This window comes from Pseudonaja textilis, chromosome 3 (assembly GCF_049901715.1).
Source record: "Pseudonaja textilis isolate UNSWEBS1 chromosome 3, rPseTex1.2, whole genome shotgun sequence".
Classification (NCBI taxonomy): domain Eukaryota; kingdom Metazoa; phylum Chordata; class Lepidosauria; order Squamata; family Elapidae; genus Pseudonaja; species Pseudonaja textilis.
In genome coordinates, this window is record NC_141992.1 from 94,592,046 (window position 1) to 94,618,126 (window position 26,081).

General features: G+C 36.0%; 1 protein-coding gene across 3 annotated transcripts in view; it reads left to right on the top strand.

Moving 5' to 3' along the window:
• Positions 1-796: 796 nt before the first annotated feature.
• TPR (translocated promoter region, nuclear basket protein) overlaps positions 797-26,081 on the top strand; it is a 58,109-nt gene continuing 32,824 nt past the window's right edge. For all 3 annotated transcript variants that reach the window (XM_026703249.2, XM_026703250.2, XM_087930423.1), the window contains exons 1-22: positions 797-1,095; positions 3,414-3,518; positions 4,055-4,128; positions 5,518-5,614; positions 8,242-8,345; positions 9,194-9,358; positions 9,593-9,685; positions 10,538-10,618; positions 10,870-10,957; positions 11,578-11,718; positions 12,624-12,715; positions 13,110-13,307; positions 14,548-14,655; positions 15,467-15,693; positions 16,284-16,447; positions 18,371-18,510; positions 18,616-18,764; positions 20,239-20,401; positions 21,544-21,678; positions 21,994-22,134; positions 23,901-24,069; positions 24,710-24,876. In XM_026703249.2, the coding sequence (XP_026559034.1) occupies positions 945-1,095; positions 3,414-3,518; positions 4,055-4,128; positions 5,518-5,614; positions 8,242-8,345; positions 9,194-9,358; positions 9,593-9,685; positions 10,538-10,618; positions 10,870-10,957; positions 11,578-11,718; positions 12,624-12,715; positions 13,110-13,307; positions 14,548-14,655; positions 15,467-15,693; positions 16,284-16,447; positions 18,371-18,510; positions 18,616-18,764; positions 20,239-20,401; positions 21,544-21,678; positions 21,994-22,134; positions 23,901-24,069; positions 24,710-24,876 (2,952 nt within the window). In that variant the 5' untranslated portion in view covers positions 797-944. The remainder of the gene's footprint in view (positions 1,096-3,413; positions 3,519-4,054; positions 4,129-5,517; positions 5,615-8,241; positions 8,346-9,193; positions 9,359-9,592; positions 9,686-10,537; positions 10,619-10,869; positions 10,958-11,577; positions 11,719-12,623; positions 12,716-13,109; positions 13,308-14,547; positions 14,656-15,466; positions 15,694-16,283; positions 16,448-18,370; positions 18,511-18,615; positions 18,765-20,238; positions 20,402-21,543; positions 21,679-21,993; positions 22,135-23,900; positions 24,070-24,709; positions 24,877-26,081) is intronic.

Consider the following 26,081-nt stretch of genomic DNA (forward strand, 5'->3'; position numbering starts at 1 on the left):
TCCGTCATCTCTCCGCGCCAGTACTCGCCTTCCTCCCACAGAACGCATTCAGATGACGCAATCATGCGCTTCATTCATGGCAAAACAAAACAAAAAAATCCACCACAGCCATTAGGACCACAGCCATTTCAAGCATTCTCGGATTCTCTTATGCAGTACTAATTATTTTACTATTTTTGTCTCCTATATCGTAAAGCGGCTCCCTGCTTTTCGTGTGACCTTTTAACTTCTATATAAACAAACGAAGTGGCCTCTTCCCAAATAAATTCCGCCACATCCAAGATGGCAAAGGCAAGGCGGCAAAAACGCTGGATGTGTTTCCGGCGGTAGATGAGTCATTTCCATCTTTAGGATAAATAGCAACAGCCCTTAGACTAATATACCGCTTCACAGTGCTTTATAGGCCTCTCTAAATGGTTTATACAGAGTCAACATATGCCCCCCCCCCAACAAGAAAGTTGTGTAACTTTTCAACTGCAATGCTGTAGCTTAAGCCAGCGTTTCCCCAACTTCATCAACTTTTAAAGACGCCTGGACTTCAAACTCTCAGAATCCCCTCCACCAGCTGGGAGTTGAAGCCATTCATATCAAACACGGAAACTAAAATCTTTCACACGTCCACCGTTGGTTTCAAAACGCCGACATCCCTGCGATGCAACAAAAGTTATATTTCCAAATCCTATGCTCACAACAGCTGATTTCGTCATAAATCACAGGGTTAATAGTTATATATTGATTACTATAGTACAGAAGCGTAGCTCTAGGCACTGCTGCGCGTTACGCGTGCGCCGGTTACACGACGCGCGTGCGCTCTTCGGTCGCGTGACGCACTTTCCCATCTTCCCGCTCTGCCCTTTCCGGGGCGAAGAGTTAAAAAAAAAAAAAACCCAGCTGGAGGGTGGGTTGTTGCATGGATAGAGGTGTTTTTCGGCGGGCTGTCCAAGATGGCGGCGGTTCTGCAGCAGGTTTTGGAGCGCGCTGAATTGACCAAGCTGCCCAAAGCCGTGCAGGGCAAGTTGGAGCGATTCCTCGCCGATCAGCAGAGCGAGATCGACGGGCTCCGCACCAGGCACGAGCGCTACAAAGTGGACAGCGGTGAGTTGGGGACCGGCGGTCCATCTTTTTCCTGCATGAGCGTCTGAAAAAGGGGCAAAAGAGGGGGAAAATTGGGAGGATTCAGCCTAGGCATTCCTTTATTTCAAGTGTGCTGGGCATTTTCACAAAGGCACGAAACTAAAAGGAGAAAGACCAACTTGCTTGTTTTGCCTGTTGCATTGAATTTCCTTTCACCATGACCGGTGCTGGCTGCAGTGATGGATATTGTAGTCAGATGCCTTTTTTAAATATAAGATGGTGCCGCATGGGATCAAGGGCTACTTGAGCCAGCCTTAAGTTTTTAACAGTAGAGGTACATACTCAAGATGTTGCCACTTTGAGGATCATTTTATACCAGATTTCAGCCAATGTAGTTGTAATTGTGTGCACACTGAGTCATATTAAGAGTCATGAAATTTATTTACCAAGGCTTGTTTTTGAGTAGGGACATTGTCCCATCTGCTTAATATGTTTAGACATCCATTTCAATTTTCAGAGTATGAGAGAAACAACCTATGTGTCCCTATCCTATGAAACAATTTGACTTAAAGAGTTAACATTGTTATTCTGTGTTACTGTAGTTGCAATTTTCTTCCCTATCTTCGTCTCCCCCCCCTTTTTAAAAAAAAAAAAACTTACATTGATGATAACCTTATGATGTGATTGAAAATGCTTGGGGGCAATCTTCAAAAGAAAAAAAGAAACCCAATCTATAATAAATACAGTATTCAGTTAGTTGTGTATGGAGTTCTTGAACTGGCAAAAACATTGTGTGATATTTAGTTAGAAATCACTATACTCTTTGTATATTGCATTTTAAATTTTTTCTATGCTATCTAGAGTCACTGAAAGTGAGTGAGCAGCCATATAAATCCTCCAAATAACTAAATAAAAACATCACCTGTGATATTTTTTAAATAACATTGATTTGTTAACAGCCAGGCATTAGATTATATCCAGGATTATCCATACTAAGATTAGATTCATTGGGTATGGTTCCTTTATGTAAGTTCTACTTCTGAAAAAAATAAGTTCTAAAGAATATTCATATATTCCCAGCAATATTGCACATTATTTCCTGTTTAGAGGAGGGAGAATTTGACTCCAGATGTTATGGAAATACAGGCTTCCCCACCTTATTTTTTTGTTGATTAAAGTGTACTGTATTCGATTTTTCGTTTAACTGAAAAATACCTACATGCAAAAAGTACAAATAACCACCATTAGCCATTAGTTTACTATTCAATATCTATACACAAAAGCTTTACATTCTCAAAAATGTAAAGATTTATACAGGTGGTCCTCAACTTCCAATAGTTCATTAGTGACCTTTCAAAGTTATATTGACACTGCAAAAAATGACATGACTGTTTTTCCACACATAACGACCATTGCAAAATTTAGATGTTTGGCAATCGGTTTATATTTGTGATGGTTGCAGTGTCTTGGGGTCATCTCCTTTTGCGGCCTTACAGGCAAAGTCAATAGGGAAACCAGAGTCATTTTACTAATTCTGTGTTACTAACTTAACAACTGCAACGATTCACTTGACAACTGTGGCAAGAAAGGTCATAAAATGGGGCAAAATTTATTTAACAAATGTCTCGCTTAGCAACATAAATTTTGGGTTCAGTTTAACCTTTGGACTACCTGTACAGATGTGTTGGCTGCAGACATACTTTTTCCCATATCAGAATTTTTTATAACTATGACTTGTTGTTGCACTTAACTCTAAGTCAGATGTTTGGTCCGTGGCTGGGTATTATACAATATCCATTGTATTGCTTATATAAATGTGAGACTACCAAAGGTTGCTGGCTGTTTCATTATCTTAACAATTTCATTGAAATCAGTTTATGTAGGAAGTAATCTTACATCTGTACTTACATAAATGTGTAAACTTCCTTGATCATAATGTCAGAGCTGATGTGGTTACAGTTGGATTCTCCCAAACCTAGAGAAGGATTATAATGTTCAGCCAACCTGAACTGTGAGGAAGAAATGGGGCAAATTTGGAAAAACAGTTTAGATATCCTAACTGGATATGGCGACATTGTAGCAAGAGAGAAAATGGTGCATGTAAAATTTATTTTTATCCCACCTTTATTCTTTTTTATAAGTAAGGTGGCAAGTGCATCCTCTTCCTAGGCCAAAAGTCACCCAGCTAGTTTTCATGCCTAAGGCGGGACTAGAACTCATAGTCTTCTAGTTTCTAGCTTGATCCCTTAACCACTAGACCAAAGGTGCGAAGGTTACGTTTTTATTTATTTTCCTGCAAGGGATAATAATATTGAAGTGTATTAATGTGTGTTTTGCAGAGCAACAATATTTTGAAGTAGAAAAACGACTGGCTCAGAGCCAGGAGAGGCTTGTTAATGAAACACAGGAATGTCAGAATCTCCGAGAAGAGCTCACCAAGCTCAGTAAGTATAATTTTGTTAAGTGGGTCACAAAATAATATTACTGTAGTTATACGTCTATATAAAATTTAAGACAAATACTGAAAAGTTTTGTTTTAGAAAATGAACAATGTGCTATTTATGATTTTAATCATTTTATACCACTTACTGTTCAAGATATCAGGAGTGAAGACTGTAAATCTATGTACTAAAGCTACTTTTCACAATAAGTGCCGCTCAATAGGCATATATAAAGTCTCATATATAGGAAGAATGTGGCTTCCAGCTGGTGCATAAGCTTAAAATTACACAAACCAGCAGTAGGGATTTTATAAGAAAACAACTTTTTTTTAGAATTGCATAGCATATCTATGATTGAGGCATATTTGAAATGATTAGGCAGCAGTTTTCTTATTTCAGTACCACAGATATATAAGAATCTTAGGTCTGAGTATTTATTCCTTGGGATAGGAAAGGATATTATTTGATCATGGTATTGCTATTAAATGGTTTATTGTAATACAAAAATGAGAATGGCCTTCCTTTTGAACACTCTACAGATGAACAATTGAAGAAGTTGACTGAGAAAAACAAGGAATTGGAAGTTACTCAAGATCACAATGTGGCCATACAGGTATGGATGCTGTCAGTTACACATGTGACAAGAAGCATTCAGATTTGTAATTTGTGCCTATTTTGCATTTTTTATCCTGTCTTTATTTTTTTAGAAATAACTCAAGGTAGTATGCATACTTAATACTCTTCCCTTCTCCTATTTTCCCCACAAGAACAAACCTGTGAGGTGAGTTGGGCTTGGCCCAAAGTCTCTCAACTGATTTTCAAGCCTAAGGTGGGACTAGAACTTACAGTCTCCTGGTTTCTAATTTGGTGCACTAACTATTAAATTAGACTGACCCTATCCACTGAAAATTGGTAAAGACCAGAAAAAATTCAATGCAACTTATCCATCTTTTGATATTCTACATCCATACTGTTTTTTCTTTTTCTTTCTTTTTTCTTTTGGTCACATATTTTTGGAATATTTCCACTTTTATATAATTGATAAATGGGTAACATACTCTTTTAAAATAAAGAAATGAAACATTTTGCCACTTTCTCTAAAAGTTTTGCTCGTCTACATATCTGATGAAATCAGTTTGGGATTATATTCTCATGTAATCAATTTTTCTGACTTTTTTTTTTAGCACAGTGCAGCCTTTTTGGGATTACTTTGCCATACATTCAAAAATATAACCAAACTATTTTCTGACTTTTTTAGCCCATGCAGCCAGCAAAAAATATGTACAGTACGAGGCTTGCACCATAATCATTGACTTCAGTTCATAAGACTATCACCTTTCTTCTGTTATTTTACTAAAGCCACTTATAGTAGAAATAGAGCCTGATATACTCTCATATTACATAAGGATGGAGGCACTGTATTTGCAGGATCTTACTGCTGGATGAATCTCAGTGTGGTATTATATGTGAACTTAGATCTGGGACAATTCCTATAGCTGCTGATAGTTCTTCAAATAATGGGTTTGAGAGAATCATTTAAAGAAATAGCCTTCAGCATTTTTAGTTAGACTAAGACACAACTATATTATGCATTTCTAGTGATCATTCTCAGATTCTCTACCTAAATTCTCATAATTATCAGACTAATATTGGAGAACATGAGCAATAATAATGAAATTATTTTTTTGGAGAAACTAGTGCAATATTGGCATCTGTTATACCTCTCTAGAATCGGGCAGGACCTTGAATCCAGCCTGCTCAGTGCAGAAATTGCTAGAAGTGTTGGGCAGATGATTATTCAGCTTCTGCTTGAAGACCTTCAGCAATGATGAACTTGCCATTTGATGTTGTAGTTTGTATCACTAACTTACAGTTTATTCAGTCAAGAATGGTTTCTAGATCTCAAATCTAAACCTAATTTCTGGGTTTGTCTTTTGGGTTCTGATTCTACCCTCAGAAGAAATAGAGAATGAATATATTCTTGTTTACTTTTTGTTTTTAGAATCAGCTCACCAGAGCAAAAGAAGAATTGGAAGCAGAGAAGACAGATTTAGTCCGAATGAGTGAAAGAAGAGCTCAAGAACTGGAACATTTAAATGGTAAAAGGCTGTGTTGTAAGGCCATCTCAATCTTTAATTGACTTAAAAAGAACATAGAGCACGGAAATAAAACTGATAGTGGGAATTCTTAAAGTTGGTAACAGTTTTCTTTTTTGAGCTAAATACTACAGACCAACTAAGAGTGAACTTGATGTTTACAGAAAATAATGTCAGGTGAAGTAATATTTATTTATTTTAGAAAATTTATATTGCTGCCTACTCTGCCCATAATGACTTAAGGCAGCTTATATGAATATAAAAACATATAAAAATAATAAAAGAAAATAATAAAATAATAATAAAAAATAGCCCCCCCATCCCAGAAACAATACATATTCATGAAAACCATTTAATGGGCTTTGGGTTCCCCAAGTCTGCTGGCAGAACCATGTCTTCATATGGAATATTACTAAAACTACCACCTTGAAATATATCAAAATGTTTGCACAATAATAAAAATTACAGACAAAAATTCAAACAAAAGTACTATAAAACAATAAAAGAAGTTGTCCCAAAGGTGCTTCTTTTTTCAAGAGGCAACTGGACTTTCTGGGTTGTTTTTTTCTTTGAAGATGTTTTGTTCTCATCCAAGAAGCTTCTTCAGAGCTGAAGAAGCTTCTTGGATGGGAAGCAAAATGTCTTCAAAGGAAGAAAAAAAACAGAAAGCCCAGTTGCCTCTTGAAAAAAAGCACCTTTGGAACAAACATGACCTGGATGACTGAGAATCTCCATAAATAAAAGAAGTTATAAATATCAAGAATTGTGCACAGCTGCATTGAAGTTCACATAACTGCTATTCAGTTAAGCATTTAGTATCAAAATTAGTTGGATTAAATATAATACCTTCCCTAGAAATATCTGGGCGCTTGTCAGCACCGAATAGGAGATTTGATTCCTCTTTTAAGCTGGCATGAAAATGAGTTAGTAGAGAGGTTTTTAAGTCAAATTGCTGAACCAGTATAAATACAAGAGGCTGATCAGAAACTACTTGTTTCTTCCACAAATGGACAAAACCTCTTCTATGCGTGGATGGTATTAAATCTAGCAACGAATGGCAAAGAATGAGAGATTCAGCTGTCTCTTTTCATGGCTGTGGTTGTTTTACATGACCTGCTACAGGATGCCCTTATGGTATATTGCCATCCAGAAAGATGTCTCTGAAAGTATAGGTGCTACATAAATCCAAGGAGTCATTTCCCACCCACCCATCCCAAAATGCTGGCTTAAACAAATGGATGCTTTTTTGTGCCCAATTATTTCTGTCAAAAAAGAAGTAACATGTTTAGAATTGTTGTAGTATACAAATTCTGAAAATAAAATAAATACACTGGGAGTAAATCTTGAAAGTGAAACATTTTGGAGAGATGCAAGATGCCGTTCCTCTCTTTGTTATGCAGTTAACATAGAATTCTTACAGATTCTATTGAAGAAAACACTCAAGAAGTTGTTTTGAGTGTTGAGGATGAGCACTATGAGGGAAAGTGATCAAAAGAGATTTTGCTTTGGAAGCCAGGGGAACAGATTATATCTTGGTGATTAAATTTCAGTGGATATGCATCTAACATGAAACTTGAAAGGAGGACAGTCAAAAATAAATATCACAAGCATCTTCTACCAGCCAGGCTTTCTAAAATGTTTAAAAATATATCTCCAAGCTGTTGGAAGTGTAAAGATGTATCAGGCACATTTTATCACATGTGGTGGACTTGCAATGCTACAAAAAATATTGAAGACTGATTCGAACATGGATAGAACAAATGGTGGGAGAGTGTATTCCATTTAAACCAGATTTTTTTTTTCCTAGGAATAATATCAGAAAAATTTAAGAAGGAAATAATGTATCTAATAGTACATGTATTGATGGCGTCTAGAATAATATATGCACAATACTGGAAAAATGAAATCATACCTTCAGAAACAGAAATAATAAGAAAAATTATGGCATGTGCAGAATCAGATAGGTTAACTTTAGAAATAAAAGACAAAGGAGAGTAAATATTAAAAAACATGGAATAAATTTTATCATTGGTTATATAGCAGAAGAGAAGGTCAAAATATTAGTAGTTATGATTAGATTAATTCGTAATTAATATTTTAAATGAGATTATAAATGATGAAGTAAAATGTATATATGTATAACAAGGTTAAGATGGATGTATTTCATTGTATTTTTATAATTAAAATTAAATTTAAAAAAAATGTCACAAAAGGTAACCAATAGACTATAAACTAGATCAGACTCAATTTAGGAAAGATGATTTTTACATAGGTTGTGTTAGCTCAGGGGTAGGGAAACTTGACTCTTTTATCACTTAATGGACTTCAACTCCCAGAATTCCTGAGTGAGCCATAAAAGGTTCCCCATCCCTGGCCTACTGTTTTTTCAGTTGTTGGGAAAATCAATTTGTCCTGCATTTGTATATTAAACAGTCCCATTCAAGTCAAAAATTGATTTCCCCCACAACTGAAAAAAACAGTAGGATGGGGAACCTTTTATGGCTCACTCGGGAATTCTGGGAGTTGAAGTCCATAAGTGATAAAAGAGCCAAGTTTCCCTACCCCTGTGTTAGCTCATTCTGGGCATTTTAACATCGGCTTGATACATCTTATTTGTATTTTTTTTGCAGAGGATGTTAAACGTCTGAATGAGAAACTTACAGCAACAAACACTGCAAAAATAGAGCTTCAGTTAAAACTGGATGAGCTTCAGACATCAGCCCTTTCTGTAAAAGTAAGTATTGGGAAGTTGTTAACAAAACATCCTTTGTTCAGCTGTAGATGGAGGTTATCACAGATCTAACATCTTATTTCACTTATTCTTAAATGGTATAGATATCTATAAGCATCCTATAACTATTCTCTCACAATTGAAGTTATGAAATATTATGTTCTGAGAAATTGAGCATTTTGTGACATTTCCCCTATTTTTTAAAAAACGCAATATCAGTGATGTGATGATACGTTTGAAATGTTGGCCCCTGTGTTTTTGCTTCTTTCCTTTTGATTTGATTTTTTAAGCAGGCACATTAACATTTTCAGAAGCTTAAATTCCTGCTTTGCTTGTTCTTTTTGTATCCAGAATGCCCCCTGCATTCTGTGTGCCACTGAATCTCAGTAGAGAACAAAAGCTACAGAGTTGGGGTAGGAGTGCCAGCCAACTAGCATGACATGGATAGGCAAATTCAAAATTTTAAAAATAGGTATATATTTTTTAATTATACCCAGCAGGATTGTGTTTGAGTAATTTGTTTGAGTTATATACATACTTAAGAAAACTTTAAGCCTCATTGATACATTCATAAATAGCTCAAAGAATTATTTAACCATAGTTTACTGAATTAGTTAAGCACCAGACATATCATAACAGGGGTGAACCAAGTGCCATTGAGTTCAGTTGGACATCTTTCTGATAGTAACTACAAAATCCTATTAAGAAACTACTTAGACTTCATTGATATGAAGTGCCCCTAAATCTAGCTTGATAGAACGTGCGTTCTATATATCTTTGAGCAACTTCTTTAGCTTTTTGTAAAAGTGTGGAATAAATACATTTCATATATGTTAAAATTACATTTACAGCATCGTGAGCAGAGGTGGGAACAAGAAAAGGAACTATTACAGAATCAAAACACTTGGCTGAATACTGAACTGAAGGCAAAAACAGATGAGCTTTTGGCCCTTGTTCTAGAAAAAGGAACTGAAATCTTGGACCTCAAATATGGCCTGGAGAACAAGAAAGAGGAGGTAGAGGAAATCAATTTTCAATCAATACCTATTACTATGGTAGACCAGGTGCTAGGCTTGTAGACACCTTTTAACATGCTTTTACAGTAGCAAAAGTAATCGAAGTCACAGTAATTGAAGTTGGAAATGTTTCTTGTACATAAAGTATTCTAATTCATTGTAACGTTCTAGCCTTCCAACTTTGAAAAACCATATATCTAAGAATCATTCATATTTATCTTGTGTCATACCTAGGTTTCCAGACTGGAAGAACAAGTCACTGGACTAAAACAGTCTAATGGCAATCTACAAAAGCATGTGGAAGAACTTTTGGAAAAATTAAAAGAGGTATATATAATTGCTTTGCTTGAACTTTTCATGGCAACATTAAACCAAATTTTGAGACAGCTGTGCTTCCATTCATAATTTTTCTAAAAAGCATCTTTTAAAGATCACTACTTTTTTTTCACAAGGAAGGATTTATGTAGGCTCAGAGATGAAATGCTTTTAGTAGTTTCCTGTATTAACATATACATGTAGTCCTTGCTTACTGACCGCTTGTTCAGAAACTGTTCGAAATTGACATCAGTGCTGAAAAAGGAGATTTAAGACCAGTCCTTGATGTTGCACCTACCACAACTACTCAAGCCACATGATTGCATTTTGGGCATTTGGCAACTGGCACACATTTACAACAGGTGCTGCATCCCCTGGTCTCTTGATTGCCATTTGTAACCTTCACAGCTGGCTTCCAACAAGCAAAGTCAGTGGGGAACCCAGCGGGAAGTTGCAAGTTGTGATCATGTGATGATTCACTTACCAACCACAGCTTGAACTAACATAAGTCGGTGCAGCCATGGGACATTTCCTTTTATGACTATATTGCTTAGTGACAGAATTGCCAGTCCCAGTGAGAACTGTTTCTATTTTGAAAAATGCAGTGAAATGTATGGCATATTTAGATCATATTTATCTTGGTATCATGGCATTTCAGAATACATGAAAGCAACAGTTGGTGGGAATTTAGTTGAAAACTAACACATGTTACTTGTGTTAAGGACTTTATCCTTTATTCCATTTTAAATTATTCAGGAGTTTTAAACTATTGAATTATTTTAGAAGTATAAGAATGTATTGGTTGTTTTATCTTTAATTGTTTCAAACTTTAGAGATAACTCAATATGTATGTTTATTTTTTAGGCAAAAGAGCAACAAGCTAGTATGGAAGAGAGATTCCACAATGAATTAAATGCCCATATCAAGTTATCTAATTTATACAAGGTATGATTTCATTATTTGTTCATGATTTTGTCTTCTATATTTAGAAGAGGATATCCTGTGAGGAGGCATGGTGTCAGTTTGGAACAGCAAACTGGGGCCGTGATTTTTATATTGTACAAATTCTACTTTATGTTTCTAGCAGTATCTTAACAGGTTTCTACCTGTGTTCACTTCCATGCTTTAACTTTTTAAGAACTGCACATTTTTCTTAGTAAATATCTCCTGGCTCAATTACAATACTTTGTATTTAGAGTGCTGCAGATGACTTGGAAGCAAAGAGTAATGAGTTGACTCAGGCAGTGGAGGAGTTGCACAAGCTTCTCAAAGAGGCTGGTGAAGGTAAGGGTTATATCATTGAATAATTTAGAATTTAGATTGAGGCTTTATCTCTTGTCCTTCCTGCTTTCTGCAAACTGCCAATTAACATTTGTTGAAAATCAAATTAGGCCTCAAGTTACTTTAAGTTTGCCAAAGAAGGGCAGTATGAAATAAGTCACTTTATATGTTGCCAAAACATGGCTTGTCATAGTAGTTGTTACTGTCAAATGGCAATAAAGCAACATTTTAAAAATCAGCATTGGCTTTAAGTCGAAAAAAAGTTTTCCAACTCTTCCCAAATCCTATTGACACACAAAAAAGCGAGACATAGCCACAAACATCATAAAATTCCTTTTCCATTAACAAATGTTAGATATTTCATCTGTTCATCTTACTTTATATGTATTCTGTTTTTGGCATGTTCACTTTCAGAAGGTATTGGTTGTTTGCCTTGGGAAGAAGGGAAATACTGTTTGAGCAATACAAGTCCACATTTTTTTGTCTTTCTTCATCTCCAATAATAATGTGAAGTGAGCTACTAAAGTGGAAGTATCTGCCTTATTGTCATGAATCGCATGATCTTCCATAGAACATGCATTCTTTTGTCTCTTGCTGCCAATTTATTTTTCTCCTATTCTTAGCTAACAGAAAAACACAGGAACGTTTGGCTGAGATGGAGCAAGCAAAGGCTGCAGTTGAAAAAGAACTGAAAGAGAAGATTAGCAAGTTGGAGAAAGAGTTGGACAATGCAAATGATCTGGTTTCGGCTACCAAGCGAAAAGGTCCGGTAACTTTTATGGAAGAGACAATTTAAAATTTGGAGCACTCATCATTACTAATAATTGATTAGCTGATTTCATTGTAGTATCTATGATTGTAGCTAAAATGAAATAGCCAAAAATGCTTTGAAAACAAACTGCTGTACTGTGTGTGAATTTTTTGATTAATTATTGTCTTCCCCAGAATCACAAGCTAGCTATAACAGGAGCATTTGTGAGTGATATCCATGGCCATTTTTGTTTTTAATGTATAAACTAATAATCTCAATTTGTAGTTTGCAAGAATTATATTAATTTAAACAGTGCAGGTAAGCCTGACCTCTGAATAAGGCTATGCAAAGATCTGGATTTCAAAGGAAAAAGATGATTTGGACTACAATGAGCACAGACATACCTCACTAAATCAAATGCAATATCATTCTTTCCTCTTTGAATCAAGATTGCTGAATAGTTCTAATAAGTGGAATAGGCACAGTTTCCTAAATGTCTTCATTCAAACTATAGTTTAAGATAGTTTCATGAGGCGCCCTTGGCTTCTTTCTGGACATAGGTGCTCTTCTTTCCAACTTCTATTGTGCATCCAGGACAAGTTCAAAAGCTTTTAATTAATACAGCTTGTTATATTGTGTTGCCCAAGAGCTTCTAGTTAATGTCAACTATGGGTAAGCTTTTTGATACTCAACTTTGAAATTTTCTTAAATGAATCCTCATTAAACCTAACCAGCATTTGGAATGAGTATACAAAGGGTTCATAAACCTTAAGCTCATTCTGTGTAGCTTGTGTTGTTTGGGATATCTGAGCACAGTTAATATGGTAAAAATATGTGAAAAAAATATTGTTTAATTTGATTGCTTATTACATTATCGATCACCTTTTAAAAATGTGCTGTGATCTTAAACTTTTCCAGGAGCCATACTTTCAGAGGATGAGCTGGCAGCTATGTCGCCTACAGCTGCTGCTGTTGCAAAAGTGGTCAAGCCTGGTATGAAATTAACTGAGGTAGGAATTAAATGAATGATATTTGTATTATTTACAAATTCACGGATTTGATGGTAGCAACATTCACAAGAATAATGTTTAAACAGAAATTTCTTTTCAATGTCAGTAAGTAGTATTTGGGATTATCCTCATTCTGGCCATAATCCACGTAGAAAAAGGTAGAGTAGTGTTCTTTAATAAAAATATGTTCCTTACTAATATTTATAACTGGATTATAATTTACAGAAGTACTTCTTAGATTCTTTCTCTCTGTGTATAGACTATTAGGGAGGCTAACAAGTCCAAATTGGTTATATAGGATGGTTAAGCTCCTCAAACATATAACTGAATATTACACTGAAGAGTTCTTTTTGGATAAAAACTTGAACAGAATTATTGCCTATTTTGACCACAGCTTTACAATGCCTACGTAGAAGCTCAGGATCAGTTGCTGTTGGAAAAATTAGAGAATAAAAGGATCAATAAATATTTGGATGAAATAGTGCAGGAAGTGGAAGCCAAGGCACCCATTCTGAAGCGTCAGCGAGAAGAATACGAACGCTCCCAAAAGGCTGTGGCGAGTCTTTCTGCTAAACTTGAGCAAGCTATGAAGGTCAGTCTAAAACTTAAGAGAACTTCAGATGCAAAATAAAGCAACCTTTGCGAAAGTGCTCTAGGAAGGATCCCACACTGTTTTCAAGCAATAAACTTCATTCTTCATTTGCCATTCATCAACTTCTGATTTCAAACCAAAATTTAATGGAGGATTTATAGTATGCATCCATTAAAAAAATGATAATGAAAAACAGATTTAGGGGATTAGACCTGTACTTTGTGATAAAGAGAATGTTGCTTTCAGTGGATGGAAACACTTCAGACTTCATGTAGAGGTTTCAGATTTAAAAGTTTCATAAATAAGTATATGCACACAGATACAAACACTAACATTGTTCCTGACAAACTCACTTTTTGATCATATATAGTTTGTTTATGTTTATCTAAACAAGCAATGTAGCTTATGGTATTGCCACCCATCAAGTTTTGCTTTGTGTGATTTCAATGTTTGTGTGGCTCACTGCTTAATATTGTTTGAAGACGCCTTAAAATTCTTCTGTAATTACCATATTTTTCTCACTATAAGATGCTCCAGACTGTAAGACACACATTTGCTTTAAAGGAAGAAAATAAGGGGGAAAAAATCTGCCCTTGCCTCCCAACATCCATCTGATATTCATCTGGCTAGCGTCCTTGCAGCAAATAGTCTTATAGTCTGGAGCGTCTTATAGTGCGAAAAATATGGTAATTACAGAAGAATTTTAAGGAGTCTTCAAACAATATTAAGCAGTGAGCCACACAAACGTTGAAACCACACAAAGCAAAACTTGATGGGCCTCAGTGTTCCCTGGTTTTAATCTTAATCTAGCATTTACATATGTTTATTTTTTCCCTTTTTTTCTCTTTCTAAAAAAGTCAGTTAAACCAGCAGTCCACAAGCTTTCCAGCTCTGGGGGCTGGCAACAGAGGGGGGAGGAGATGTTTTTGCATGCACGTACATTGCTTATGCAAATGAAGCTTCGTGCAATCTCCAGCCGCTTCCGCGGCCCTGTTTCCAATGGGCCATGAACCAGTACTGGGCCACAGATTAGGGTTGGAGACCTCTGAGTTAAACTGACAGCCAGGAATCTATTCATTACCACTGATAACAAACATATATGTTAGGATCACATGAACCATTATGAGTGATGAACAATAATATATTTTTTTTTTCTTTTTCTTTATTTTTGGCAAGTACTAAGATTTTTAAAAGCATTGAACAATTTTCAGTTTCAGTCATGCTTAATTTTGGGTTACAGGAAATTCAGCGGTTACAAGAAGAGGCTGATAAAGCAAACAAGCATTGTTCTGTCTTTGAAAGAGAGAACCAGAGGTTCGAAATTCAAGTCAAAGATCTTTCACAACAGGTTAGATTTTTAGACCATATTTTGTTGAATCACATGACTTGAAAATACAAGTGGTCCTTAACTTAATTGAAATTATAATAGTACACCTGTATCTAAATAAATGTTTATCGTGAAATTAGATTATCTGTAAACCCCTCATACAGTAGTAATGGGAACTGTTGAACTTTTTAATACAAGCTTTGTATATAGCTTACTCTCTGTTCTCCCCTGCAGATGCCTTGTTAAAATAGACTTCCTTTATTCCATATGAGGAGAGTGAAACATAGATGAATCGCTTGACTAAGCCAACTTGCCAATGGAACAGAGTTCATCTAATACTTAACAAAAGAGGCTTAGAAACCAGAAAGTAGACATAGAAAGAGAACGAAACTAGGAATAAAGCATCTATCCTATTTGCTCTTATAATTTGGTTCCTGACCTAAAGGAAAAATAACTGAAATAGTAAGATATCTGGGTATTCTAACTCAAGGTTGGATAACCTATGGGCCATGTATAATTTTTAGGCCTCCCATTAAACTTCAACATCTAGAAATCCCATTGTCAAAATTTTGATGGCAAAAATGACTGAATGTTGGTATGATTTTGACCTGTTTGGAGATGGTTTTAAGGATGCTTGTCACAGTCACCAAAAAAGAATGGAAGGTAGTTAGGATTTAATTACACTAACTAAATGTTCTTGAAACTTGAGTAATTCAGGAAATAGATTTGTGTGATAACAGATGATACCCTGTAAATTTGAAAGAATGGAGGATATGTATTTGATGAAAGATAAGAGTTCTATAGCATGAATAAACTATTTTCCTGTTCGAAGATAAGGGTATTATTGATGGAGCTTGAAGAAGCCCGCGGTAATCATGTCATCCGTGATGAAGAAGTCAGTTCTGCAGACATCAGCAGCTCTTCTGAAGTCATCAGTCAGCGCCTGGTTTCCTACAGAAACATTGAGGAACTTCAGCAGCAAAATCAACGTCTCTTAGTAGCACTTCGAGAGCTGGGAGAGGCAAAGGAGAAAGAAGAACAAGAAACCACTTCTACTAAGTATGTTCAAGGTTTGGCAACGAATTTGGAACACCAGGAGCTGGTGTCTAGAATCAAAGTTCTATTAGCACTTACATTGCGGTTCAAGTAAAAAAATCATTTTATAAGAGCTGCCTAAATTAATAATGGTAAAATTTAGAATACATGGGACTAATCAAGTTTTCATGATTTCTCCCACTGTAAAAAAGGAAGCTTCATCATAAGTCTTATATGTTTTCAGTAACTTCTATACTTTATCCTTTTTTTTAGGAGAATGGGGCTAGTCTTGGTTGCTTTGTCAGATCAAGCTTCAGATGCATACTTACTGATTACTTCTTGTATAATAGCTGCAAACTTATACTTTTAGTCAAATTTCAAAAAGAGAGTACAAAGAAATATGAACAGAAATAAAAATATGTTTGTTGAATATTTTCTCAGAAACACCATTCTGTTCCTTTTATAAGCAAAAATCACAAGATACTAGAGGAGATAGTTCATATGTCTGCTTTAAATTTTAGTGCAATTTTATTCCTATTTTTTTTAGTCATTCCTCCATTTTGGCACCATAATTTCCATATTTTAACATAAATAATCTTTTCTTGCCATGACAGGATTTCTGAGCTCCAGAATCAACTTGAAGAAGCTATTACTGAGCTTGAAAAGCTGCGCGAGGCACGCCGCCATCAAATGCAACTTGTAGATTCCATAGTTCGTCAGCGTGACATGTATCGGATTTTGCTGGCCCAAACTACTGGAGTTGCAATTCCATTGCAAGGTAAGAATTGGGCAAGGATGCAGGAATTCTTTTATTGATTTTTTTTTTGAACACATCATTGTTTGGGGGAAATTCTGTCCAGTCTTTTCATCATTAAAAGCAGTCACAATGTAGGTTTGCGCCATGTTTAGCCTTACAGAATAGAGGTGCATTGGCCTAGTGCAGTGACGGCGAACCTTTTTGTTGTGGTGTGCCGGGCCTGTTTTTCGGCCTCCAAAGGCTGCAGAGGCTTCACTCGAGCCCCCGGGAGGGCGAAAATAGCCTCCCCTGAGCTCCAGAGGCTGAAAATGGGCACTTCCGGTATTTCCGGAAGGCACGTTTTTCGGCCTTCCGAGGCTGCAGAGGTTTCCCTCAAACGGGCCGAAAATCAGCTGGGAGGCACGTGCGTGCGCAGTGCATGTAAGTTTGGCTGGGGCTCGCATGCCCGCACAAATGGCTCTGCATGCCACCTGTGGCACACATACCATAGATTCGCCATCATGGGCTGAGTAGGATGCTGGACTTGTCGACCAGAAGGTAGGCAATTCAAGACCCAAGCACTATCTGATGGGGTAATTTCCCATTCTTGTCCCAGTTACTAGCAGTTTGAAAGCATACAAATGAAAGTAGATAAATAGGTACCAGTTCGGTGGGAAGGTAACAGCATTCCCTGTGCCTCAGTATATAGTCATGGTGGCCACATGACCATGGAAGTGTCTTCAGACAATGCTGGTTCAGCTAGGAAACAGACAAGAACACCACTCCCTAGAATCAGACATGACTGGACAGGGAAACATTTATCTTTTTTGTTTACCCTTACAGAAATAAAATAATAGAAATAATTGTTTATTTTTAAATTTGCTTTCATTACCAGTCTTATTCTGAGAATTCTTAGAACTACAGTGCAAAAGATAATGAAGAAAAGCTGATCTAACATTTTAGACTTATTCTTGTTTCCTTGTTTTTATGGAGTTATGTTTATGAGGGATTTTTTTTTTACATGTTTGCATGAAAACATGAATGATGGATAACAGACTTTGGGCTTTGATTTTAAACAAGCAGACATACTTTGTCTTGTATTTTTTTATTTGTTTAATGTTATTTATTTTTATTTGTTTATTGTTGAAGCTGTTATACAGTGCTAAGTGCTAGAATCTAACTAATCTTGGAAAACAAAGCAGGTCTAACCTAATTAGCACATAGATGGGAATCACCAGGAAATAACAAACTAGACTGGAAGGTCAAATTCCATAAGAAGGCAAGGGCAAATTGTTTCTGGGTTTTTGCCAAGAAAATTACATAACTATGTCTCTCAAGTCACCAGAAGTCAAGCTGAACTCTAGGAAGCATTTCCTTTTTATTCTGTTGCATATTGTCAAGGGTGATAATTTCATCAAGCTATGGAACAGGTTGAATTTAGTGTTTCTAGCTCTGACTGTCATAGCCAGTGAATATGTCACTACAGATAACGTTTATGTAGAGGGGCACAAGTTCATCAGATATTGCTACCAAACGTATTTTAAATGTGACAGAAGGGCTAAACTATGAAATACATGACTAGAGAGGAACTGCATTAATTATAATTGATTCTCATTACATTTAGATATAAATAAATGAGTCAAGGTTTGTTTTTTGTCTTGGCCTCAACCACTTTTTTTTTTAAATTGATGGTAGCATGCCTATTGCCAACTAAAATATTTTGGAAGCTCGTGATCTGATATTTTGGAAATCTGTTAACCTTGTGTGAAGATGACAGCGTACTCAAGTGGTTTGATTGTTAGTTTAAAACAAGGGAGCTTGGGTTCAGTTCTTCAGCCAGTTATAAATCTCTTTAGATCCCCTTGCGTTAGGATTTCCTGACCTCAGTGGGATGTTGTGAGTTCAGGACACTAAACTCAGTACAATCTCCATGGATTCCAAATTTTCTTTTTTGATATAATTCAGCTTCAAGTATCTTGCCTGAGGAACTCTCTCTGACATCAACCCCTAAGCGCCTGTCAGGTTCCTTCCCAGCTTCAACTCCAACTTCAGTCCCAGTGATCGAGTCAACTGAAGCAGCAGAAGCAAAAGCTGCTCTTAAACAGGTATGAGTTCTGCCTTTCACACCCTCACAAAATCAAATATATTTTTCTTCTGTTTAACCTTTCGTTTACCTCTATATCGTTTTGTTTATTCCACACACCCCACAGCTACAGGAATTTTTTGAGAACTATAAGAAAGAAAAAGCAGAGAATGACAAGCTGCTGAATGAACAAAATGAGAAGCTTCAAGAACAGGTTACTGACTTGAAGTCACAGAATACAAAGATTTCCACCCAACTTGAATTTGCCTCTAAGCGGTAAGCCAAAATCAGGAGCACTAATTAAAAGAAATCCCTTCATAATTGATTTAGCATGTTTCGCTACTAATAAGAAAATTCCAGTTACAATTTGCATATTTGTTGGATAAAATGTTTGAAAATTATGCATTTGGTCAGCATAACATCAATAGCACTAGCAATAGCAGTTGCACTTAGACTTATATACTGCTTCACAGTGCTTTACAGCTCTCTCTAAGTGGCTTACAGAGGCAACATATTGACCCCAACAATTTGGGTCCTCAATTTGACAACCTCAGAAGGATGGAAGGCTGAGTTAACCATGAGCCCCATCAGAATTGAACTCCAGGCTGTGGGCAGAATCAGGCTGCAATACTAACCACTGCCCCACCAAAGCATCATCTAAATTTTGGAACTGAGAATGTCATATGATTTTTTGTTGTTTTCCCTCCCCGCTCTTTTCTCTTTTTGGCTATACTTAAACCTATGTGTTGGTGATCATGATTAATTTCAAGCTACTGTTTTCAACATGAGATTGTGTTCGACACATATGGATACACTGTGCCGAGTGAAAGGCCGAGACTCATAGGGAATAAATGTGTATTTTCTGTCTTCCCTCATGGAGAGAATAATTTGTTCTTTTTGGGTAGAAATGGGAAAAGCTGAAAATTTTTCATTTATAGAATAGAATGCAGCTCTCGATAATGTCTGTTTCACTTTAGTTATCAAATTGCTTTTATTTGATTTTTGTTTTCATACATTACCAAATTACCGTAGGTGGTTCCCATATCACAGATATAATTCTGAAATAATTACTTAATTCTGGGGAAAATGTTCAAGAATTTAGGATATTGCTTGTATCTGTCTGAATAGGTCATTTCTTAATTCAGAGTTGCAGGCTACCTTTAAGTATTCTCAAACATTAAATTGACCCTCATTCAAAATATTTTAACAAAGTTGGGATTGTGTGTGTGTGCGCATGCGCGCGCGCGCGCGTGCGTACATGGCAGATTATCCACTTAAAAAAGATAACCTTGGGTTATCTGAATGAACCTGGAAATTCTGCAATGGGTTCATGGTTGAACCCATGTAGATGTTCCTCTACAGAAAGGAAAAAAAATGGAAGGATTTATTTCTTTTATATATACTTTATAAATAATGTAATAATTTTAATAATAAAAGAACTCTGCTACTACTAGAATGATTGAAACCATGAATAGAAAACATTCCCCATTATAACATATTTAAATAATTAAAATGGGGTATTTATTATTTATTTACTTATTTAAAATTTATAGGCTGCCCATGTGACCTCAAAGTAACTTATTTCTGCACTTCATGCTAATATAACTACTTCAAAATCTTCCCCAAATTTTCTTTCCCTTGTTTGCTCCCTGTACATTTTAATAGGACTTTTTTGTTCTCATTTTCCTCTCTGCTTTCATTACATCAATTTCAATGGAATAAAACCTTTCTGGTTTTCCTCCTGGTGAAGTTATGAGATGTTGCAAGATAACGTAGAGGGATATCGGCGAGAGATCACATCACTACATGAGAAAATTCAGAAGCTGTCAACAACTACTCAAAAGCAAGAACAGATCATCAACACAATGACTCAAGAATTAAGAGGAGCCAATGAAAAATTAAATGTTGCAGAGGTGATTGCTACTGGTTATTTTTTACAGTATTGTTCATTTTTTAATGACAAAGACTTCTAATAAGCCTCTTTTAGCTTAATCCCAATTTGGAATCTTCCAGAAATTTTTTATTTTGGCTGTGGAGGATTCTGAGGATTGAAATACAGTTTTTCTGTAGCAGACTTAATTGGATGAACCATCCAACTAATATCTGTGGCTCAGGGTGGAACTGTGGATTTCCTGGTGCTCTCAGCTTGCTTGCTTGCAGTGATGTTGCTGTTGTGATCAATAAATAGGATGCAGTGCATAAATAGACATTCGGCCCAAGAGGCCCAGTTCTAAATCTTTTAGCCGTGAAAAGAAGTAAGGATATCTTAATGAGCAACTTACACATATACAAGCTTAGGCTTATTGCTGTCATAAAAGGTTTGTTTGTACTTGTTGGAGAGGGTTCATTGTAATTGTCCCAAATGTTGTAGAAAGAACTCTTTCTGAGCCAAAAGCCTTAACTTTTTTCTTTCCTTTTAAATAGACCTTTAAATAAACCTTATAACTCTTGAACATGCATTTAAAAACAAATCACTTTTAATTATTCTAACTATTTTAATATTTTAAGTAATTTGTACGGTTGCAGGTTTCCTGCAAAATAGCTTAAGGGTAAACAATATATAGTTATAAAAGTAAGGGTAATACATAAGCCAAATTGAATTTGGAAGGAATGTGAGATAAGTATACTAGCATAATAAAATAAACTCATGATCTTTCATGAAACTGGCATTCTTTGGAATACTAGCTTGTTTATATTGATATATGCTGATACATCCTGGTTTGTTCCTACTTAGCTCTTTCTGGTGTTTCTGTAAGTCTGACATTGAGAGAAAACAAGATAAGTTTTTTAAAAAAAAACCAGAGACAAAATATTGAGTGGAAGGATTATAGTAATTTCATATGATGCCCACATCCATTCTAGAATCAGAGTGTTATTTTTTTCTACAGAATTGCTTATTGCCATATATCCCCAAAATTAGAAAAAAAGAGCAAAACTTATCATGAGTTGATTAATTTACTTTAACACGATGTATTCAAATGTTGACAATGAATTTGGATTTAAAATACTATGTGAATTGAATTAATGAATGTAAACTGAAATATCTCTTCCTAAGGTGAGAGCAGAGAATTTGAAAAAAGAAAAAGATATTTTAAAAATGGTTGAAATTCGTTTGACTCAGCAAAAAGAATCTTTAATAGCGGAACATAGAGGACAAAATCTGCTCCTTACTAATCTGCAATCTATTCAGGTATGTTCAGTTGTATTGCATTGATTTTTCTCTCTTTATTCTCCTTAAAAAGCATTTCTCAACCTGGGCAACATTTAAGTCATTGGGAGTTCACATCCCAGTGCTCCAGAAGTTTAAAGCCACACATTTTAAAGTTGCTGAGATAGAGGAAACACTTCTCTACAATATGTAACGATATAAACCAAAAACGTTCTGAAGCATCATTAAGATCCAGCTGCTACAGATCTGTAATGCTGTTATTGGTTATATTTGGTAAATAAATATGAGCAAGATTTGACAGAAAGACTGCATAGTAAAATGTATTTTATTTACCAGGTAATTTTGGAAAAGGGAGAGACAGAAACTCGACAGAGGCTCAATAATCAAATAGAGAAGTTGGAAAGAGAAATAGCCCAGCTGAAGAAAAAACTGGAAAATGAGGTGGAGCAAAGACACACACTTTCCAAAAATCAGGACGTAAGTATTAGAAACTGAAGAAATTAGATGCTCAGATGACTTTCTGTGATGACCCGGAGCATGGCACAAAGGCAACACAGTCACATAAGTAAGAAGAGTCCCTTTAATACCTCTAACTTTGCCCCCAATGTCCAGGTTACCTTCAGCTGGAGAAAAAAAAAAACACACCCAAGAACAGTCTTTAAGTGGAGGAAATTCAGTTCGAAAACAAAGTACATACAAACTGTAAATAACAATCCACACAAGCCACGCTGCAGCAATTAATTTAACAGGGCAGGATAAGGAATTGCAGACTTGTAAGGCCAACAAAACACACACAGCTGGGAAGATGCCAGGAACCCAGATAAGCCTCCATGATACCAGATAATTCACAATTTGCTCCCAACAAGTTGCTATACCCAGCTTTCCTTTTTAAAAACTGTGTTCCCAGCTGTAGCTAATGAAGGGAATCAGTGCCCTTTCCTCCCCCGTAAGCCATGCAACTTACATTGCTCCCTTATCCGTTCCTCCATGTGTGCCCTAGGATGAAGAGGGAGTGGCCTGGGTCTTCCTCCAAATTCCCTCTGCCTTGCTCTACCTTCCCTGCTCTGCCTAGTCAGACTTTGCCCTTCCCCAGTGTCTTCCACAGTGAATTGAGCCACACTCCCACTTCCTGTCAGCTGCTTGGCCTCCCCCTCAGAATCAGATTCCGACAGGGACATGACACTTCCTAAGTAATCATTTTTAATAGGAAGACATCTTGCCATTTGTAATTTAAGATATTATATCCTTATTTGGAAATTTATTTAAGCTCAGGAGAACCAGTTTAGTATCTTAAGACTATACAGAATGGTAAAACAAAATCCAAAAGATTCCTTATATGGAAATGGAATATAATTTTAAAGAAATGTTAGTTCAATGAATTTAATTTGATGCAGACTTAAGTGAACACATTTAAAACCTCTTTCCATCACCATCCCCTCTTGCTGAGAGGATGAGCAGGGAGGAGTTCTATTTATAGAATAGAAAAAATTAAAATTACTGTATTTGCATTTGGAATTCACATTATCCCACTTTTTTGTGGGGGCGGAATAGAAGTATATTAATAGATCTGCACAAGTAATAGATATTTTGATCATCTCTGCCAGTAGTAGGATTTTTTCTTCTGCTTCTGTTCAGTTTGTCATTCGACTTCATCAGTAGCCAGGATTATGCCAAGGCTCATTATGTGCATTGTACTTGTGATGTTGCATATTGTGATCATCTTGTAAAAGAATTCATTGTAGATGAACTAGTATATCTCTATTGATTTCCAGCCCTTCATGTGCTGCTGGAGAAGTATAATATTTTTCTCCTGTCTTTCAGTTCCCTTCCCTTAGGAAAGCCAGGGATTTACAACAGTGTTCTCTAGCCCTAGGTTTTCTTCTATTCCGGTGGGAGACAAGACAATATTTTCTGGATATTTTGAACACTTGTATTCCTTTTATATCAGTGGATGCAGTGTTTTATATCACACAAATTAGCCTTCTACATGAGCAGAATGGGGAATGATTGATTTCAATTGCTAAGAAAATCTCAACACCTTTACATTTTAAAGTAAATAGTTTGTAATATTTATTTAGCAATGAAAAGATGGTAAGTTTAAATGTTATTTTTTTGAGTATATTTTTGAGACAAAAAGACAAAACAATCTTGATATTTAGGTAAAGAGTGCATTTAAACTGTTTTCTGGGTAAAGGAAATGTAGTGCTGAAATGTGAAGTAAAGTACTTGATATTCCTTCTCAGATTCACCTCCTGGATGCTAAAAGACAGTGTGAGGCTGAAGTGAATCTTCATGCTAACACAAAAGAGCTGCTGAAGAATGCTCAAAAAGAGATAGCAGCATTAAAGCAGCAGCTCCACAATATGGAAGCTCAAATAGCTTCTCAGTCATTGCAGAGAGCTCCTGGCCAAGGTAAGGGGAAAAGAGGTATGTTGCCAGCTAGAACCCAGTGTGTACCCAATGTGAGAACCAGGGAAGAGGAACCTCAGCATGTTGAGTAGAATTCAACATGCCAAACATATTTTGAAGAAACTGAATATAAGTTGTGCATGGTGCTGTTTTGGGAGGGCTTTTAAAGTACATCTTCTAAATGATGCAATTCAAATTAAATTTATTTTAACATTGGCCCAAAATGATAATTGGTGGGGTGTAACTGTATACTGTTTTGTGGACGTTAATGATATCGCAGTAGGCAGGGCATTGCCAGACATGCAGAGCTATAGCCTTTGCAGTGGTAGACTGACATTCCCTTTTTTCCTGGGTTGTGGGAGGATTGTTATATTAGTTTGCAAACTGCAAATCAGTTTCTGGCTTTGTTTGATGAATGAAACTGCTACAGCTGATTTTATCTGTTTGCCAGCTTCACAAGCACTTAAATTTCATAACGTTCTTTGTTGATAGTAGTCTTTCTTCTTTTGTGTTAAAAAGCCTTTGTGAATAAAAGTTATTAAACAGTTGAGAAAAGAGTATGTACGATAAGAAAATCTACTATAAATGTGCTTATTGATTCAGATAATAAATCCCTATTTAATAATTGCTTCCAAATTTTTAGGTCAATCTAGTATTGGAGAGGATGTGGATGATCTTGTAAGTCGATTGAGGCAATCAGATGACCAAGTTAATGATTTGAAGGAGAGGCTGAAGACTGCCACAAGTAATGTGGAGCAGTACCGAACTATGGTTGTGAGCCTTGAAGAATCCCTTAACAAAGAAAAGCAGGTAATGTTTCTAATGTTATCCACTAAATATAATTCAATTTTGGAATTTTGTTTTCATGATGAAATTCCACATGAGAATTTTCTCCTCAGCAAAATTCATCTAGCAAGACAAAAGTATCCTTTTTAAGGATCACTTGGCCCTTCACCCTCTTTCCTGACTGACCACAATAATTTTTTTCTCCCCTACATCTGATCTACGACAAATCTGGGGTTGAATGGCCATGACCAGGGTTGGTTCAATCCTTGTGAAGTTATTCTGATATGCTTAGAAGGTATTTCCGAACAGACTGTTGTAGCCAGATTGCCATCTAATGAAAGACTTCCTGATCGTATCATCTATATTTTGTTTCAGTGATACTGAATGCCCATTTGCTTTTAGATGAAATTCAGAGAGCTTGTTCTTTCTGAAGCTTTGAGCTAGAACTAGCCAATCTTTGGGGACTAGGACTGTACTTAATTTGGCAGAAGGAAGAAGGGAATGATCAAGTCTTTCAGTAGTTGGTTAATCTAAAGTAGATGATGAAACATCCTACATATGGATTGGGCTGGCATTTTTAGCTGTTTTCCCCCCTTGGTTTGAAGATGCATAGGGTTTCTCCATTTAATGGATTAAGCCTCCTTTAGTCTTGAACCGTAGTTCACATGTATTTTATCACCTTAAAGTATCAGTCAAAATAATCAAAAGGGCTTTGAAAAATACAAACCAAACATTAGGGGAAGCTGGATTCGCCCATCCACACTGTAAAAAATGGATACATCAAAAACATATTTGTTTTCATTAAGACACCTTTTGTTCAACTTTGTCCTTTCTTATTTCATTTGAAAACAACAGATGGTAACAAAAGAACTCTAGTCTTGGAAGGGCACGACCTTCAGAGAGGATGGCACGCATTTCTATGGGATGTGGGGAAAACTAAACAGGCGTACTTTCATAGACATCTTATTAGAGATTCACTATTAACTAATTGGAAAAAAATATGTAAAAAACATTATTTAAAAATTCCGATTTGGCTTTCAACAATGGAGGCAATGGTTCATCCCAACAATTTGGATATAACAAAAACGACTAAATATAAAGATTTATTAGACCCTTTAGGAAAATTGAGAACTCGACAGGACTTACAGGAACAGGGATTTAAAATTGATCAGTGGTTATATATACAAATCCATAGCAGATACAAACAAGATATCAAAGAGTTTGGAATC